Here is a 19,937-nt window from a genome sequence, read left to right as displayed (position 1 = left end):
AGTCTTTTCTCTCCCCCTACACCCAGACTGCTGCAGAGCAGGGAGCTATAAATACCCCATGTCACAGGTACAGCTTACGGCACTCGAAGTTTACCCCTTTGTTAAACGTCAGACTCCTCCAGCCAAAGTGAAGTGAGGTGAGAAACTGAATGCAACATTAGGCAATTCCTTCCCTTGGGGCGGTGTTTAATCTTGTCTGAGCAGCATTGGATTGAAGAGCAGACGCACTGGGACTGACAGGGTCAGGAAGAAGTGAGGTTCTCAACGCATGTTATTTACAGAGACAGGCAAAGCAGCTTGGAAGCTGACAGCTTTCTCTGTTACTTACTCATTCGCTTCAGCTTGACGCCTCTCTTCTTTATGCAGGTCTCCAGCCAAGAGTTCCTTGTTAAGTGCTCCAAGTATCTTTGAGGAAACCTGACCATGGTTTATGTAAGAGCTGTGGAAAACATGGTTCTAAATGATTTGGTCAAGTACTTAAATGCTTTGTATGTGCCCAATAATCATGGTTCCAATAAATACAACAGCACCGCTAACTCACCCCAGCACTGATTATCATACAGTGCAGAATCATCACACAAGAGCACAAAGCACCAGTTGTCCTAAAATCCCCCAGCTCTAAAAACGGATGGGGTTATCTAAGCACTACTGATAGCTGCATTTGATGGACACAAGAGCAGAAGCAGCCTTATCAGCATGGGGGTAGCCTGGGAAACAGCATTCCTTGCCTTGAAGGTCATGTCACTTTGAACTTGACCGTGTAATTGAGCAGACTGGGGGAAGGAAGAGGCTTCAGAAGAAAATGGTGGGAATAGTAGCAACTGGCCAATACCGAGATACCTGGCTGCACCACCCCGGCTCTGACCCTGTATCTATTTACCTCTATTATCCACCCAGAACTGCTGTATTTTGACACGCTTGAGCAGCAAAGTGTGTTACCTGCCTGTGAGTGCAACCAGGATCCAGAGAATAGGCAGCTCCTTCTCTTAGTGAGTGCAGAGGAGACCACGGAGATGCTGCGAGGGCTGGAGCAGCTCTGCTCTGGAGCCAGGCTGAGAGAGCTGGGCTGGGGCAGCCTGGAGAAGAGAAGGCTCCTGAAGGGGAGACTTTAGAGCAGCTCCAGTGCCTAAAGGGGCTGCAGGAAACCTGGAGAGGGGCTTGGGACAAGGCCTGTAGGGACAGGCCAAGGGGAATGGCTTGAACCTGCCCGAGGGGAAACTGAGCTGAGCTCTTAGGCAGACGCTGTTCCCTGTCAGGGGATTGGAACTGGATGAGCTTCAAGGTCCCTTCCATCCCAAAACCCCTCTGTGATTCTATGATGATCTGCCTTAGCCCAGTAAAGCAATCCCCAGGGTTCTTGCACACCATGGGCATCCCCACAGACTGCACTCACCTGCTGAGACACTAAGTGCAGGTGTGAAGGTTTTCACCAAAACACAAGGCTCCAACAGCAAAGGCAGAATCTCAGCAGCAACATCCATGGTCCCCTTTCATATAGGGAAGGGTGCTTCAAAAGTGGATGTCACCAAGTCATGTCATGGGGACCGCTGGCAGGAAAAGCTCTGTTTTATTTACACTGAGACAAGAGAATTTCTTCCCTCCTTTTCAGTGAGCATCAAGACCAAAGGCTTCCCTTTTGGAATGAAAGCAAATACTTAAAAACCAGCAAGCGTTGAAATGTTTTGCTGGTCAGTTTAGAACAGTTCATTGTCAGGGAAGCATTCTGCGATCAAAACGGGCAGTATTATGAAACAATGCTGTTAAGAGAAATAAGGGTGAAAAGGTGGAAAATACCCATCACTTACCCCACCACTTACCACACAGTCCTTCATATCAGTAGGAGGATCAAGCGTCTGTTAGAGCACATCCCCATCTTCCAACTACAGCAAATAGTTCAGTCTTCTTTTTCATTTAGGTGTCACTTTTGTACCACCGGGGAGAGAGATTTTAAGTCACCAGTTCCTCTGATTTTGAAGCCTCTTCTTAATTCTCTTGAACACAGCATGGCTTAGACAGGCAGAAGGTGGGTGGATGGGCTTGACAGCCTGCAGCCACCACTACTCAGTTCCAAGGTCTCAGTGCAATACGCATCTCACATGTACCAAGGCTCTTAAGCCCTTTGAGTCAAAGGCTCTGCCTATGCCAAAACACTGGAGCTTCCACCAGGGTGAGAAAGGCTTTTAAACAACACAAAACCACTCCCAAGGGTGTATCTGGACAACCCCTTCTTGCTAAGTAAATATTCCAATAGGATTAATGCACACAGAGCATTAGTATCTGAAGAGATTGCCATGGAAAAGAAAGGTTTATGTTTGTTTATGCATACCATGATAGGGGAAAAAAAACCTTTAAGTATTGATATTGGACTGGAGATTCAACTAAAGTTCCCATTTCATAGAATCCCAGACTGGTTTACGTTGGAAGGGACCTCAAACCCCACCCAGTTCCAACCCCTGCCACGGGCAGGGACCCCTTTCAGTGGAGCAGCTTGCTCCAAGCCCCTGTGTCCAACCTGGCCTTGAGCACTGGCAGGGATGGGGCACTCACCACTTCTCAGGGCTCTCAGTGCCTTCCAGTCAACCCGCCGCTTCCAGTTTCTCTACCGAGATGATGTTCTATGATATGGAATATCCCTTTGGGTAGCTGGGGTCAGCTGTGCTGGCTGTGCTCCCTTCCTGGCTTCTTGGGAAGAGCATGAGAGACTGAAAAGTCCTTGATCAGGATAAACACAACTCAGTAACAACTGAAACATCAGGGTGTTACCAGCATCATTCTCTTATTAAACCCCAAACACAGCACTGTACCAGCTACTAGGAAGAAAATTAAGTCTATCCCAGCCCAAACAAGGATACTCCATTATGTTGGAGCCACCAAAATCCCACAAGTAAACCAGCATCAGTATGACGTGATGCTCTGTGCGCTCACTGATGCAGGCAGTCACATAGAGCTTTCAGGAAGCATTCGAAACACAGGACAAGATTCGAGTGATTCCAAAAATCTTACAGGTTTTATAAAAACATTATTATACATTACAAAAAGCCTTTTATCAATTAAACCTTACAAAACACTTAAAATGCCAATATTCTTTTAAAGACAGATTATCTGTATTTCAATATGTACAGGAAACAGTTTATATCAAAACTTGATGAAATGGAGGACAATCCATAATGTTCATACTAAGCCAGTTAGAAGTATGTACACTGACAAAAATAGGAATGTGTTAAGAAATTACTGGTTTTGCCTATAAAAATAGAAGAGAGATACTGCAAGCATCTCACCTGAAGACTCGAGAGTTTCCATAGAGAGACTCAGAGCACAGCTGGTTTACAATGGTAACCTAAAAACACTGATTAAAACCTCTTAAAATCAGAGAAACTACCCTATTGTTCTGAGTGTTCCAACTCAGAAGAATGCATGATGTGAAGTAAGAGGGAAGAAGGAAAAGAAGACAGAGTGGGAAAATACCCTGAGGTAAGGCAGAAACGTTCTTATTTCTTCCTACTTGCTGCTTCTTTGGCTTTTCGCTACTTTCAAGCTACCATAGAGGTTTGCAAGGAAATTTGTCTCAACAACTACATCATCAGCACATAGGTAATTATTCTGACAGAATACAAGTGACATAAACACAATAGCATAAATTGCTCTTTTTTTTCCTGACTCTTCCCATTTCTGGCTCCATCCCTCTATTTTGCTTCTTCATTCTAACACTAGACTGTTAGGAGGAGAGAACAGCCACCTGCATGTTGCTTCTCATCACCATTTCCCACATCTTCCTTTTTTTCTGGAGGGTTTTTTATAGACGAGTTCTTCAAAAGCCATGCTTTCATCTTCCACTTCATTTTCCAAGTCTCTATCATGCACAAAGCCTGTATTAAAAACAAGAAAGGAATGAAGTATGGAAAACCCCAACACCTTTTCCTCTTGATAGTATGCCAAGCTGTCATTGCTCTTTTATGTGGGCAATATAGCTTCATATATAATATATAATCATGTTTAAGAAGTATTGGGCTTAGTATGACAAGTATTTAAGAGCTCTGCTAGGAAGCAGGGCCTGCCAAGTCACTTGCTGCACTAGTAATTAATTTTTGCATAAAAAAATCTGTTGGAAACCTGTGTAATTTGAAATCATACCTTCTTCTTTTATCTGATGAGAGTCCATTTTCTTCAGCCACTTATGAGCCTCATCGATGGTGGCAACCAATTTGCTGGTGTGTTTGGTTATTGCTTCTTCAGCTGAAATGGAACACAGGTAACACCGTGTAAGAACTAGCCAAGAGATGGAGAGCAGCTAAAAGCCAAGCACAGAACAAAGTTACTCAGAGATGCCTTTGTGATGCTGCTGCAAAGGAAGAGGTCTCAGTCACCACTGATCTCACCTGCAGGGAAATTCGCTAGCGGGGATGAAGGTGCTGGATGTGTTCCTCCCCATTCCAATTAACCTCACTAGCACTAGCAGAGGAAATGCTCTGCATCCTTGTGTTGTCCCTTTTAAGGTACATCTGAAACTCCTGAAACTATCCTGGTTTATCTGTTTTAGGGGTATTAAAGTTCCTGGTTTCCGTTACACAAGTCAAACATCGCCCCAAGATGTTGCAGCCTTTCATTAACTGCACCATCAGGGACTTGAAAAACACTTGTTATAAAGTGAGGAAAAATTAACCTCAAAGGCAAATGATTTCTGCAAATGTATTTTCACCAAGTGGAAGAACAAGGTAACATTCATCAAGCAAACTGTCGTAACAAAATCAACTATTACTTAATTAAGCTTACTGCATCCACCATATTCATCACTAGCGTGGTTCACTGAGCAGAAAGCCAACTAAATAGTAAGTAAAACTTAACAGAATTCAACCCTGTGGTAAAGCTTTCCACTAGGAGTAAAGGTAAAGCTTACACATGAAGATCACAACCTGACGTTTAGGTACAAATTTACCATGGCTCACTAATCAGAGCTGATGAACGTACCAAATATTACAGCTTTTCACTCCTGTCAGACATCACAGGCAAAGTGATAACGTGATGGGTCTGGTAGATTTCCACAACTAAAGCCAGTAACAATGTTTTGATTTAAGATGTCACTTTCCCACAGCAAACACTCCAAACAATTGTGCTCCTAGGCTGTTCAGTCATTCAAATCTGCTTGCAAAAATCAGCTTAGATTAATGCTTAAGTATATGGGTGAAAAAAAAGATACTCAAAATGTGTATCTCCTGAGTACCATCATTTCCTGGACTGAATACCAGGGTTGCCTTTGAGTGTCTGACAGCCTGCAGATCTGTAGTCAAGTATCCACTTCTGTTCAGCCCCAGCAAAATTACAAGTCCAAGGGCAGCCTAGTCAGAGCTATCCTTCACCAAAGACTCCATGTACTCCCAAAGCTCGGCCCCTGCATATCCCAATTACTACGCCTGGCAGAACGAAATGAGTAGAGAACAGCAGAAAAAGAAGCAAAGCTTGCCTGGGCTAATGTAACACACTGCTGTAAGGATGGATAAATGCAGAGGACACGGCACATCTGCTCATGTAGGTAAAACTCACTAAAATTCATCCCTATCCACTTGACTGGTGTGACTGGACCAGCAGGACCCCCAGGTCTAAGAGGCTTACCAGGAAATGTGGTACGTACATATCAGTGTATTTGATTTCCCATCAGGTATATTTCGTTTTCCTTTCCACAGGGTTTATTATCAGGTTCAAAAGGCTGTGTTTCATTACACTTTTTTTATGGTTGAATTGAAATGAGACACCTGGGAATGATGTATCCATGAAACATATTCTCATACTCATTTGTGTAGATGAGGGTGATATGCTTTAGTGGTGGTCTTGGCAGTCTTGGGGTAATGGTTGGACTCGATGATCTTAAAGGTCTTTTCCAACCTAGCTGATTCTGTGATTCTGTGACTTGTACTATCTGATAGATTACTTTGTGTTTGGAAGAGGTTAGAATGCATTTGATGTATTCAGCTGTCTCATTTCTTTTTTCCTCAGCTACCTGAAATACCTTTCTCTTGACCACATCAAGATCCTCAAATGGGGCTTTGCCAGGTCTAGAAGTTTGGCCACAAACGACTCACCAAAGTTCCTACCTTTAGCCCAGGCTTTTCTCTCATAGATTTCCTCTACTGCATCTGAAATCTTCTTAATATTTTCTTTGATTTTCCTCTGGCGTAAGTTGGAACCTTCTTTATACGCCAAATGGCCTTGGGTGTAACTCTTCTCCATAATGGCCTCCACTACTTCCAGTCCATCACGTATGATCGGATCTATCTTCCTCCTGAAAAAGTCGGCGTAGTATTTGTAGGCAGCACTGTTACTCCTGTGTTCCTCTGTGTTTCTGTGCTCTAGGTAAGCCTCGCTGGCCACAGAACTCGCATCTCCTTCTGCATGCAGCTTTTCTTCTCCACTGATCTCTGTTGGTGTCACAGGTTCAGCAGTGTCTGCTTCCATGCTTTCTGACCGGCTGAAATAGCTCTCGCTGCTCTGGATAAACCTGACCCCGCAGAGGTCGCACTGGGTTTGGTCGATATCTGCTCTTTTGAAGATCTCTGATAAAAACTCCTCCCCTTCCATTGCAACAGGCTCGGCTTTGGAGCAGGCCCTCCTCTTCCACTTCACACACAGGTAAACGATATGGAACACACGACGCAGCTGGCGCTGAGCAGATGCTTTCTGCTCCTGCTTCTGCTGCTTGCTGAGTGCAATGACCTCCAGGGGATCCTTCTGGTCCTCTAGGCAATGAACCCTTTCAAGCTCCTTTTCTAGCTCATCAGCATACTCTGTCTTATCCAAAGAGGTCACAAACCTCTCGAGGTTTATGTTTTCGTACAGGATGCCCCGTATGGGTGGATGCCCCTGAGTGTACGCAGAGTCCCACCTCCATCGGCAGTCCACCAAGTACTCTTCATCTCGCTCTGTCAGCAGCTCTTGCAGGCCCACAGCGATTTCTTTGACGTGTGTAGCATCACTCACTTGTTCCACAACCCTCAGCAACCTTTTAGGCACTTTAGAGGGAGAGTGCTGAGATTTCAGCATTGCCTTGATTTCGGGGAAGTGGTGGTGTAAAAGGGATTTGTATTTCAAGCTCTGCACCTGGTCAGCATTCAGTAGCATCACTAAGCACAGCACTACAGTCCGCTCAGCCTCCCCTGAAGTTATACAGTCAGGGTCCTCAAAAGCATCCAGAAGGACATTGAACCTTCCATGAACTCCACACAAAACCTCTGCCAGATAATAGAGATGAAACATGAACTTCTGTACAGCCACATAGGTGTCCTTTGGCCTGTACTCCTGTATAATAGAAAATGTGTCTCTAGGTTCTTTGTTACGGTCCTTGCTTTTGAACAAGAACTCCCAGTAATGGAGGAGAGCAATGTAGCTCTTTGGAAAGCAGAGAGTAATGTTCTTGGAGAGACGCATCAGGACAGCGCAACAGAGAATATACTGGAATTCCAACAACATCACCGTGTTTCCTATGCTTGGAATCAGGTATCTCGTGCACTTCTTGACCAAGACATTCATAAACCGGAAAAAAAACCTTTTACAGTTTTCCGGGTTCTTGTGAACGTAGAATTGCTCCAGTGAGTTTTCAAGGAGGCGAATGAAGCACAAGTGTGTTCTTCCCGCGTTCTCAGCATTTTTGTCAGGTAGCAACATACCGTATCTGCCCTCTATTCCTTTGGCCTTTCCCCCTTGGCCTTTCCCCTTTGGGGAATTTTTTGCCTTTGCCAAAGCAAGGCTGAGCTCTTTGTTATAATCGTCCTCTTCCTTAAAAAGCAGTTTCTCAAACTCCTCAGGATACCCCGAGGATAAGATGAGGACTTGCATGACGTGTAGCCACAAGTCAGTCGATTCTCTTCTGGCTGCAGTCTCTTCATTTTTAAACTTAAAGGTGAGGTACGCCTTCAGCATTGCTCTGCAGGGTTTGGAAATAATGTGACTGACCTCCAGGATTTCTTTGCATGCCTTTGGGTTCTCAGACAGTATTCTCAAATGGAAATGGCTAGGAAATAACATATCCAGGAGGGCTTTACACGATGCATATTTGTCAGCAGTCAAAACGTCTGCAAAGCCTTTGTACTGATTAAGTAGCTCTTTAGGAAAAACAGACGTGGCTTCCAATAGCAGGCCATTTATTGCCACCAGGTGCATTTTACACTGAATTATTGTCTTTGCTTCATGGCGCAACAAGGGCTTATGGTAATCCTTACAGGCTTTATCTTCACAGTTCAGGCCAACAATGAACTTCATACAAATATCAGGGTAATGCTTGTTCAGTAACTCATGGGTGATTGAGCACAATCTGCTTAACAAGTGCCACTTCAAAGCTGATTTCACCTCCTCTATGCTTACTGAGAAGCCACCTTTTGTCTTCGTCTCTTTTAGATATTGTTTGCCGAACAAAAACCTGAGAATGGGTTCACCTTCGTTTTGGGACACCAGGCAACTGTCACCTGTCGGGACAATCCCAAAGTAGGCAAAGCATAACTTCACCATATCTTTCTCTGCATTGGTGGCTGCTTTCTTCAAACTCCTAACCAGATTCAGCAGAGCCGTCAAGCCACGGGTTGCCATAAAGAGGATGTTCTGGCAAGGAGCGCTGCAGCGAGATAACGCAAAGAGAGCCTCCACGGCACCAGCGGCATGATTCAGAGACAGGAACTGACAGTAGGCGCTGCTCAGCTTTGTGAAGTCTCCCTTCAGAACCCCCTGCAAGAACACAGCCTCAGCAATGCCTGACGTCTGCTTAGTTTGTTCATAAAGCTCGAGGGCTTCTTTTAGGATGAGTTCCATTCCCACCGGGTCCGATTCCGAACAGCGAGCGATACCGGCGCGAGCTGCAGCAAGCAAACACGATGCACGGAACTCTTTTATAGCCGTGAGGTTGGCTGCTTCCAGAGCAAAGCCATGCTGCTTCATTAACTTGGCAGCTTCCTCCTCTCGACCTTCCCTTTTGAGCAAGTCTGCTGTTTGGCGCAGGCAGCCACGAGACTTCAGGAACTCGAGCTGATCCTCTACGTCAAGTTTTGAGAGCACTCGCATCATCTCCTCGGTTCTGTTCATACTCAGGTACTTCGCCGCTGCTTCCAAATACAACTGATTTGCCGTACAGGAGAGTTTGGAAACCATCTGTCCTTTTGTGTTCAACATCTCTTCATATCTGAAATAACAGATACATCAATTTACTAACATAGATGACTAACCTAGGCAAAAAAAAAAACCCACTTCAGGTTTAAAAAGCCCCTAAAGCATTAAACAGTCACCATCCCTCGAGGTATTTAAAAGCCCTGTAGATGGGTGTCCTGGGTTTAGCAGTAGCAGTCATTTTTATCTCTTTCTTGGTAGCTGGTGCAGTGCTGTGTTTGACTTTTGGGCTGGGAACAAAGCTGATAAAAATGATGTTTTGGTTGGGCCAAGGACTGTGTGAGCCTCATGCTCTGCCAGGGAGGAGGAGAAGCCGGGAGGAAGCAGAGACAGGACACCTGACCCAAACTGACCAAAGAGGTATTCCATACCGCAGCACGTCATGCCCAGTATATAAACTGGGAGTTTCCCAGAAGGACACGGGCTCTTCCGGGTCGGACTCGTTTTTCAGTGAGTGTGGGGCGCAGTGGGTGGGCTGCATGGCACCATTTCACATGCGGTGCGGGGCAGTCGCCATTTTGCATGCGGTGCGGGGCGGCCGCCATTTTGCGTGAGGCAGGTCCCCACAGATGTGATCAACAAGATAACAGCAATGTCTCCACCAACTAATAAGAAAGAAACACAAGCTTTCTTGGGTGCAATGGGGTTCTGGAGACTGCACATCCCAAATTACGGTTTGATTGTAAGCCCTCTCTATCATGTGACCCGCAAGAAGAATGATTTCAAATGACAAAATGGCGGCCGCCCTGCACCGCGCGGCACACAAAATGGCGGCTGCCCGCACCGCATGCGAAATGGCGCTGTGCAGCCCGCCCGCTGCGCCCCACACTCACTGAAAAATGAGTCTGACCCAGAAGAGCCCGTGTCCTTCCAGGAAACTCCCAGTTACCTCCTGGCCATGACGTGCTGCGGTATGGAATACCTCTTTGGTCAGTTTGGGTCAGGGGTCCTGTCTCTGCTTCCTCCCGGCTTCCCCTCCTCCCTGGCAGAGCAGGAGGCTCACAAAGTCCTTGGCCAGGCCAAACCAAACCATCGGTGTTATCAGCGCTGTTCCCAGGCCGAAAGTCAAAACCACAGCACTGCACCAGTTACCAAGAAAGAGAAAAATGACTGCTGCTGCTGAACCCAGGACAACGGGGCACTTAGAGACATGGTTTAGTCGTGGCCTTGGCAGTGCTGGTGTAACAGTTGGACCCAACGATCTTAAAGGTCTTTTCCAACCTCAACCATTCTATGATGCTAGGAAAGAGCTGTCCCCAGCAGCTCTTCCTTCCAAAAGGCCAAGTATTTTAAGTGATGTCTGTCATGCAAGAAAAACGATCACATCATCTTAAAAGACCTACTGAAAAACATCGAGTTACAACGTAAGGCTTGTCTGAAGCAAGATCATGACAACTTCTGGTACAAAGGGGATCACGAGGTGTTTTACAGCATTAGGAGATCTTTCTTCATGCTGTCAAATCACTGTACAAATTATTTTAACCACATTTTGCCAGTGGCAACCTTCTCTTTATTAAAGTAAACCTCAAGCTAGAATGGTTGTTTATAGGAACAAAAGCCAGAATGGAATTAATGCAAATTTCCATGAATTCCCCAAGGCTAATATAGACAACAGTCTGTCAAATTTACATAAACCACTCAGTTTAGAGGACTCTTTCAATTCTGTCACATGTACGTATATATACTGTGCTGCTTATCCAGTGCCTAAGCAAAGTACCTGGTTGCATCTCTCAAAACAAGCACTTTAAACCACTCAGTTCTTATCACTGGCTGCTGTGAAATTATTAAGATATCCCCTAAGCCATCCTTGCAAGACTATTTTCTCCTGCATGCTGAGAATGAGTAATTTTTCTCCTGATGGGTGAGTAAATTATCATTAGCCTTTCATTATCATATTTTCATGACGAATGTGGGAGTGCAAATTTTGGTACCTTTGATGATGAATTCGTAGGAATGATCTGGGGAGGCTGACTTAAAACATGGTTATTTGGTGCCTTTAATGCTCTCATTTTTGGATCAAACTATCTTTACATATGAAACAAGCTTTAGTCCTTCAAAAACCAGTTGTCATTATTAAAAGGACATCACAAAGGATTTCAGTGAAGGTGCACAACTACAGGCCTTCCTAGAATTCTAATTGGTGTATATATGCTTTAAAAGTGTAATTTAGGTGGATTTAATGAGAGGTGCAGCCAGTAAATGTACTCTTTATGCAAGAATGTGCTAAGGAGGTCACAGGGCTGGTGCCAGATGCGAAGTTCTGTCACAGGGATACTCATAAAATCAGTTTATCAAGCACAGTGAGAGGCAGTTCTTAACTGCCCTAGGCCAGCACAGGGGAGATGGTATGGAAAAGTTCACCTTAGAGACTGGGACCAAGAATGTGCCCAAGCTGCTCATTTAAATTACTGTTCTTTGCTCTCTACATGGATTTTGATAGACAAATAGTTCATTTGCCACAACATCTAATAGTTCATTTGCCACCATACATCTAATGGTATATACTGCCTAAGTGGCAGTAGGTGGCACTAAGCTAAATCTGTTACTATTTCCCTCTTAAAAGGGAAGTGTTTAATGCTTCAAATCAATGTGTTTGTTGCATTTAACAGAAGAACCTAGTTCAGAGGATTGGCTGCAGGAGAACTTGCACAACTAGTAAATAGAGACTGGAAAAAAATCCCAGGAAAATGAAGCTAGTCACTGCTTCACCTGTGGATGCAGTAGAATGCTGCAGTAGAATGCAGTGGATGCTCCCACTGTGTTACCATTACCCAAGTGAGAATTCTGACCAAGTTAATTTAACTTCATACACAACAAAGTCACCAGCCAGAACCCTTGTGACAATCTGAGGTGAGCTAACTGTGTTATCTGGAATTTGGAAATGGAAAAGGGAATTGTATTCCAAAACCAACTTGGAAGACATACCTCTCAACTGCCTTTGCTGCTTCTTCATAGAGTTCTTCCTGACAATACATTTTAATTGCCAGATCAAACTCCTCAATTTGTTCATAACATTCGGATGCCTCTCTGTAGCACTGGCATTTCTGATAGTAAAGGGCAGCATCTTTCATCTGCAATGCAGAAGTCAATAATGAAACGGAAGTAGTCAAAATTACACAAATAGAATGGATTTACTAATTCCATCATGTAGGTGTCTCATGGAGAAACACACTTCAATAAACTGCAATTAAAGTATCTGAATATAATCAAATACATATTAAAGTAACCACCACTAAAATTGAACTGAAACCTTCAAAATACTTGTGTTTGGAAAAAAAAACAGAATGTAAAATTAAAGGTATTATACAGGATTTGCAAAGTGCTTTTCATTCACTCAGCTCTGCCTGTTGTTAAAAAACACCACAGATGCTTCTGTTGACTTGCAAATTACTCAGAATCATCAGGATTAAGTTGAAACAGTTATGGATGCAGAACTAACTTTGTTTCTGAAACTTTACATATTTGGGAGCAATCACTTCCCTTCCGTTTGGCAGAAATGCACTCCAAATAAAAAGGTTAAAACCTCCTGCACGTGGAAAACCATTGTTAGCCCTTACAAGTCTCATGATTCCACGGAGACAGCTGTAATCAGTGAAGTTTCACTATGGTCACAGTCCTGGATGAAGTAACAGGTTAGCTCTTCACAGTTTCATGAAATCAGTCACTAATTAACTTTTGACTGCAAAGCACACGTGACTGGTGGTGACATTCCAGGAAAGCCAAAGAAATAGACCTCGACTGCGTAAGTGCATCCTTGTCCTCTTCATTCCTCTTCTGGCTATCCTGTGACAAGTGCTTTCCCTTGAGCAGTCCACCTTAAAGACCTGGTTTAATTCAGCTACTACCATGTCACTGAAAAATACTATTACCCTGTCAGTAATAAGCGGGGAAAAAAGGCTGTAGGAAAAGGAAAGGGATAAGGAGAGGATAGTTTAGAGGACTTCATACCTTGCCTAACTTTTTACACAGCTCTGCACAAAGCCGGAACTCCTTTGACTGAAACAGACATTTGAGTGATAATTTTGGTTCTCCACATTCCAAGTAAGTTTTAGCCAATGTCATATATTCCATCTGCTTTTCCCTGTGGAAAACAAAGAGAAAATCACTAATTACTTCCAAATTACATTTAGGAACACATGATCCGTCACTGAATCCAACCAACACAAGACATGCATTCTTTTTGTTACATAAAGCGATGAGGTACAAGCTTACAATTAGTTGCATTTTGGGCTGTCACTGTTCTGTCCAGAAGTTTGTTCCAGAATCTCACTGCTCTGACAGTAAAGAGCTTTAAGTTCTCAAACTCAGGTACACTTAGTGTGGTTCTGTGCTGCTTCTCTTTTCTAGCTGAACTTGCTCCTTCTTCCTACCTGCTCTTTAGCCCCAATGCCTTTAAAGACAACAATCAGATTTGTTCCTAAGCCCATCCTTTCTGGTATCATTGCCAGACCAAGTCTGAATTCATCATCCTTCAGACTGGAGTATCAGAACGGTACAGAGCACTTAATATTACACAGCCCAAAGGAATCTTACCTATGCTTCGTACACTGGCATTAATACCTCTACTAAAGAAAGCCACCACTTTCACAGCTTCATCATGACGTATGTTCTGTCAACTTAAGATAACCCATTTCTTCTCTTCAGATTGTATCTAATTGACAAGCACCCCAGTTTACAGCCAACTGAAGGTTTTTTTCAATCCCATGAACAAATTCTCTATGATCATGAAATCCTATGGATATCCTACTTGTAGGCTGGACCACTAATATACAACAGGCAATTAAAAAAGGTAAACCTTTCATTTTATCCAGTAATAACACTTCTCCAGACCTTCCCCTTCTCCCTTCAGTGCTACCTTGCTCTGCTCTAGTTATTCCTGCTATCACTGCTTGTTTTCAGCCTCCCCAGCATGAGAAGAAATTACTTCACTTAGAGTCCTCCCCATGAAGTGTTTTCCTGTCTTATTTGAGACAAGCCCCAGGCAGTTTTTCAGCCTCTTCAGGAAACTGCAAACTTTCTCCCCTGTCAAACCCTTGAGTTGTTTTGCAGGAACTAAATGATTCATCTCAAAATCTGCCCCTTTGGTTCAGACCTAGCGCTGCTTGTTTAATTCAGATTGAGTCTAACATGAATTTTACCTCAAAGCCCACTTTTTGTTAGCGGAAGCAATGTACTACACCATTCCTTCTTCTTTGTTAAGTGAACATGCAGTGGGATTAACTGGAGTTGAGCCCTGCTGATGGCATACGCTCTTCTACCTATGTCGAAGAATATAGAGCCTCTTGAGGCAATGCAGAACCTGTTGCTTTTCTCTCACATAACCAGTAAGCCCTTTCAAAGGCTACTTTTGCTTTGGACAGCCTATGGAGCACAACTGCTTTCAGTACTCCCCAAAGGGAGCAGTGCCCTAGATCCTGTTGGAGCTATGCTAGACTTCCCAATTTGTTTCATCTCTTTTGCAACCCACAGACACAGATGTGGAGACACCTCACCTGCGTGGGTCCCCAGTGTCTCCAGTGTGGTCCCACAACCCATGAGGTCTGGCACTGCAGTGACACTTACCTGGGGCTGCTTTTCTTGGAGTGCACTTTGAGAACAGCATCGTGTGCCAGGGCCAGTTTTGACTTCTCAGCTGCTCCTCCCTTTTGGTAACATTTGGCTGCCACCTGGGGTGAAAGCATACACAGCGTTCACACCCCAGCATCCAGCCCATGGCTTAGCACATAAAAGGAAGCCTTTATTTTATAGTCACTGTGATGGAAAACAGAAAGACTAGCAGGGTGCCTGAAGGAAGAAAAATGTGAAACACTGCAGATTATTTGTAGGACAAAAAGAAAAGTTTTGAAGTCAGTCTACATGTGACCATCACAATTAGAGTTTTAATTAAAGGGCTTTACATGGAGGTAGTGAAAGCAACCCTCCTGGAAGGCTGATAGAAGAAACAGCACATGCAATCTGAATGATGTCCTCAACCATTAATTGGGAAGTCACCAGGCATCTACCACATAAATTGTATTACTGACAGGAGAACCAATTCAAAGGTCAACGAAAAAGCATGGATCCTTTATTCATGCTTTTACCACACCAGGCCCTTTCTGTGATAAGCTAAAGAGAAACAGCAGAAGCTGCCATGCTCCTAGCAAGGTTTCCTTCCTTATCACCTCACTCACTCTGCAACGCCATTATTTCTCTAATCTATCCATTGATTTAGTATTTGCTTCTGTTCGGAGACTGCACACTGCAAACCACCCTTAGAACTGCCAAACTCACCAGATAATTTCTTCTTAATGTAGCAATGATAAGCAAAGACAAGGGTTATAAAGGAAACAAAATAGCAGATAATATAGCTAATGCATTTCAGATTACAAGATGACATTTTTCCAGCTGCGTGGTTTTTATCTAAACACTTGGCTGTCCATTTAGGAAATTGCCTTTTTTGCAAGGGGAGATAAAGACTGTACAGAGGCAGCTGATTGTTTTGATTTTTGCCTTGTTGTAAATAACTGTTTTCCATCAGCAAAAACGGAACCTTTCCTTCTGCCACAATCAAAAAAAGTGTCCAGAATATGATTCTATAGCATTGTAAGAGTATCTCAAATTGGAAGGGACTCCTAAGGATCACTGAAGCCAACTCCTTCCTCCTCACAAGGAGGAGTAAGAGCATCATCCAGACTCGTCTTTAACTCTGACAGATGTGGTGCTGTGACCACTTCCCTGGGGAGCCTGTTCCTGCAACCAACCTCCCTATTAGTGAACAACCATTTTCTAACGTCCAATCTTAATTTTGCACATGGCTTAGAGTCACACGTTCCAGTCAATTCCAGTCGCTGCTAACAATTGAGGGTTTTCAACCATCTTTCATTCGTGCACATTAAAATGTTTTTCCCTCACTAAAGTGCAGATTTCAGAGGAGTGAATTCAGTATTACAGACAACAGGCTCTCTATCCCTGCTTACTTCTTGCCATTTGTTAACAAGTAGTCTGTAGACACCTACACAGCTACAAAGCACAGTCTGACATAGGCTGCTATGAGCAACTGAAGGTTCAGAGATAATTTTAGAGATGGAAAGGAAAAGCCCAGGAGGTTTCAGAACAGGCAATAACCATTATTTCAGATAAACATTTGCTCCTACCTCCCAGAACTGATGTTTAGCATAGTAGTCTCCTTGTGCAATCCATTCTTCTGGAGTTGAAGTCTTAGCAAACATGCTGTCGTCTAAGTCTAGAAGGTCAGGGGTAATCACCTTATGTTAGAATGGGAAACCCACAGAAACCACCTATCATGTCTCAAAGCTAAGAATTAACATGACACCAGTAATGATAATCACATCAAACGAATGCTGTCATTTGATAAACCTCTCTTAGCTAGGATGGTTTTCTGTGAACAGCCCCTGTGCAGGTGTGATGGATGCACTCCTTCTGTTTGAACTAACTGAGCTCTGGTCCAGGCAGATGCTCATCAAGTAGGCCTTACTGAAGTAAATCCTGTTGTGTGAGGTTATCAGTGAGAGCACAGCACCAAACCCAAAACAGCCAACAGTCTGGCTGCAGACTGGGCTGGCAAGTGGCTGAAACTGTATAAACACAGCAGAAACCTTACTACAAATCAAGTAGTTTATGCTATACATATCTCTAGCCATCAGGGTCCATTGAGCTGCCTGCTCCCTGCATAGCAGTGGATCTGGAGGTGATCTCCCCTTGATCAGGGGTGCTTGTCAAGGTTACCCCTCGAGGCTGAGAGATCCCCTACCTGACACCAGATATCAATAGGCTGGTAAGTGGAACACTTGCATGCATGTAACATTTAAGATCTGTACAGTAAGCTTAAGCAATTATCTTTGTACTCCATACCATAAGTGTAGTAAACAGCACTGACTGCCAATCCATCTGTACTCATCAAGTATTTCACATACCTAAATTGACTGGTTAGAACTCAAAAAGACCTAATTACTAGGTCAGATCTGCCTGAATGAACTCTGACTCTTCTCTGACAGCAGGAAAACTCACACTAATGAATGAGCAATGAAGTTAGGTATTAACATACATGATCCATCTTTAGAGCCAAAAGAAATCAGTGGAAATTTGCAAGGGCTGTTATCAATGAGCACTGTTAGAGGGACCACAGAATGTAACCTTCTTTACTACACAGCCTCAGCGTAAGGAAGCATGAGCAGGCTGTTCTGTTTGACAGCCTCTTAAAGAAAGCTTTAGGATAACTTTACCTTTCTTTTCATCTGTTTTGACAACCTGAACAAATTCTCTTTTGATGAAATACTTAAAAGCTGGAGCCCGTTTATCACTGTCTTCATCGAAGATCCAAAGATTGACTCTGGCTCTTGTAATGGCAGTATACAACTGCTTCAGCTCTCCATTCAGCATCTGAAGCAGAACCAAACAAAAGGCAGCACACCAAATAAAGTCGATTAAATGCCAAATGAGCTAAACCCCTACAGAGAAATGTACTTGCAGTTATAAGAAAACTGCACATATATATAATTAATAACCAAGAAGAAAGTATCTTCAAGGAACTCTCAATATTAAATATGGGGGTTTTTTTCAATTACATAAGCAATTGTCCAGATAATTTGCATGAAAGTACAGCTACTGCAGCTGAGGAAGCTGTAGGTGTGACAGTCCATTCTCCTCCTAAACACCTGCACACACAATTACTCATTCTCAAGACTGCACAGTAAAAAATATCTGACTCATTAAACTCTATGAAGTTTCCTTCATTTTAAGGCAGTGACGCTGATCTGAAACCAGACTAAAGCAATAGCATCAGCAAGCTGATCTGCAGTTTCCTTTAACCATAGCTGCTCTGTAAATACACCTGAAAGTCTCTTACCCATAGTTTTCCTTCCCTTATCAAACTGCATTTGCAAAACACTTTGTCTTTTACAATCAGGACTGTATTATACAAACGTGAACAACTACCAAAAAAAGCAACCTCAATAACACACGCAAATACAGGCTGAAAGGATTTCTTGAGGAAATTCCCCTACTTCTAAGATTTAAAAATTGAGTTTATCTTTCCTAATCCCAATGTCACAAAAAAAACCTCACCTTGTACATTTCTACATTGAAAGGAGTTCTTTTCTGCATACCAGCAGCATCCTCTAAAGGCATTTCGATTAGCAATTTGTTTCCTACTTGCACATCCAAACCAGGAGTATAAGAAGAAATTATCTTCCATTCTTTGCTAGCCTAAAATGTCAAGAGAATGAAGTTTACTTGTATGCAGCAATCACTGCTCCCCACATGTGCAAAGGATAAGGGTAAGATACTAGCATGGGTTGCTCAGAGAAGCTGTGGCTGCCCCATCCCTGGCAGTGTTCAAGACCAGGTTGGACACAGGGGCTTGGAGCAAGCTGCTCCAGTGGAAGGGGTCCCTGCCTGTGGCAGGGATTGGAACTGGATGAGCTTTAAGGTCCCTTCAACCCAACCAAGTCTGGGATTCTGGGATGCGATTGACAAATTCACCCCCACAGCTGAAGAAGGCTCAGAGGAGATGAGTGGGGGGAGAAAGTTATCTCTGGGAAGAATGTAAAGAACATTCAATTCTCCAAGAAAGCTGAACTTCATCCCAGTGCAAACAAGGTTGGAGGGAAACCTTTCCTTGAGGTACATGTCTGCACCAGGCTGTTATCAAGCCCAACAAACAACTGCCCTCTAAATAGCTAGAAAAGAATAATGTCACCCTGAGCCACCCAGACCAACCTGGGGGAAGGTGAACACATGGCTCAGCTCAGAAGTGGTAAAAACTGAGCAGCAAACCATACTAACGTGGAAGAGTGCAACTGACTTGAGGTGGCTTCAAGCTACATATTACTTATCCGAGGCCATTCTATGGGCGATGGTTTCCACTACAGGCTGTGAGACATTCCTAAGTTTCTGACAACTCCTGAGCTAAGCCAGAATGAGTTTTCTGGAGCTAAGCTGAGGATGGCTACAAAGCATCCCCTTCCTACCCCCCTCAAACACATACACACACTATTTCATTCCAAACATAATTGTTTTTCAGTTCTGTGGTGATGCAAAGCAGGGGATCTCAGGTGCTTTTGGGGGACCCAGAACTCCAGTATAAGGTAAACAGTATGAGCAGGTGATAAAGTGTCCCTTCACCACCTCCTCTGACCTGAACAGGGAGCAGCCTGAAGGAACATGCTGTAAGCTAGCAGAGTACTCTTGGTATGCAGCAGAAGTGTGTGTGTGTGTGTGCACTGCTGTGCTGTGGTAACCCCAGAGCTCACCCTTGAATTGCAACAGCCGATCTGAAGGGAAATGCAGCACTAAGGGAAAATGGTCTCAATTCATAAACCCGTTTTCTGCTGTAGTGAAACCACCCATGTTCAGAGGTGAGAGGGAGTCCTTCCCCGGCTGGAATTGGACCATGTGCAAAATGAAGACTTCAGAAAAAACGCAGGAAATGGATAAGAATTAAATACCTCTGAATCGGTGAAAAAGTTGTAAAGAAGAACATCATCAAATTCCAAGCCCTTTGCTTCATAAACTGTCAGCACAAGTGCTAAACTAAGCTCCTCGGGTATCTTCTCCTTCGCAGCCTCATTTGCCACTAAAACCACCTGCCATAAAATACAGTCACAAAAAGAACATATTAGGAAGGAAACAAATAGGTAGCAGATGCATAGAGAAAGCATACAGACACGCCACGACAATGCAAGAGAGCCTTCTCAAAACCAGGCAACATTTAACACAGACATTCAAGCACAAGCTCACAGAGCTGCCACTAGAAGACTGACAGATACATGGCATGTGCAGGCAGTTGTAGATCTGGT

General features: G+C 43.7%; 1 protein-coding gene across 2 annotated transcripts in view; it reads right to left on the bottom strand.

Annotated features, from left to right (window-relative positions):
* Nucleotides 1-2,979: 2,979 nt before the first annotated feature.
* The window catches only part of TRANK1 (tetratricopeptide repeat and ankyrin repeat containing 1), a 40,857-nt gene continuing 23,899 nt past the window's right edge, over nucleotides 2,980-19,937 (bottom strand). For both annotated transcript variants that reach the window (XM_061367964.1, XM_061367963.1), the window contains exons 15-24: nucleotides 19,587-19,724; nucleotides 18,205-18,345; nucleotides 17,364-17,520; nucleotides 16,275-16,363; nucleotides 14,704-14,807; nucleotides 13,090-13,222; nucleotides 12,067-12,212; nucleotides 6,087-9,157; nucleotides 4,132-4,233; nucleotides 2,980-3,866 (exon numbers count right to left, since the gene is read on the bottom strand). In XM_061367964.1, the coding sequence (XP_061223948.1) occupies nucleotides 3,754-3,866; nucleotides 4,132-4,233; nucleotides 6,087-9,157; nucleotides 12,067-12,212; nucleotides 13,090-13,222; nucleotides 14,704-14,807; nucleotides 16,275-16,363; nucleotides 17,364-17,520; nucleotides 18,205-18,345; nucleotides 19,587-19,724 (4,194 nt within the window). In that variant the 3' untranslated portion in view covers nucleotides 2,980-3,753. The remainder of the gene's footprint in view (nucleotides 3,867-4,131; nucleotides 4,234-6,086; nucleotides 9,158-12,066; nucleotides 12,213-13,089; nucleotides 13,223-14,703; nucleotides 14,808-16,274; nucleotides 16,364-17,363; nucleotides 17,521-18,204; nucleotides 18,346-19,586; nucleotides 19,725-19,937) is intronic.

This window comes from Neopsephotus bourkii, unplaced genomic scaffold, assembly GCF_033783945.1.
Source record: "Neopsephotus bourkii isolate Nb327-2 ecotype Australia unplaced genomic scaffold, CSIRO-AGI_Nbou_v1 NB_1417, whole genome shotgun sequence".
Classification (NCBI taxonomy): Eukaryota; Metazoa; Chordata; class Aves; order Psittaciformes; family Psittacidae; genus Neopsephotus; species Neopsephotus bourkii.
Note: the sequence above shows the minus strand (reverse complement) of the source record. Positions and strands in the feature narration are given on the sequence as shown.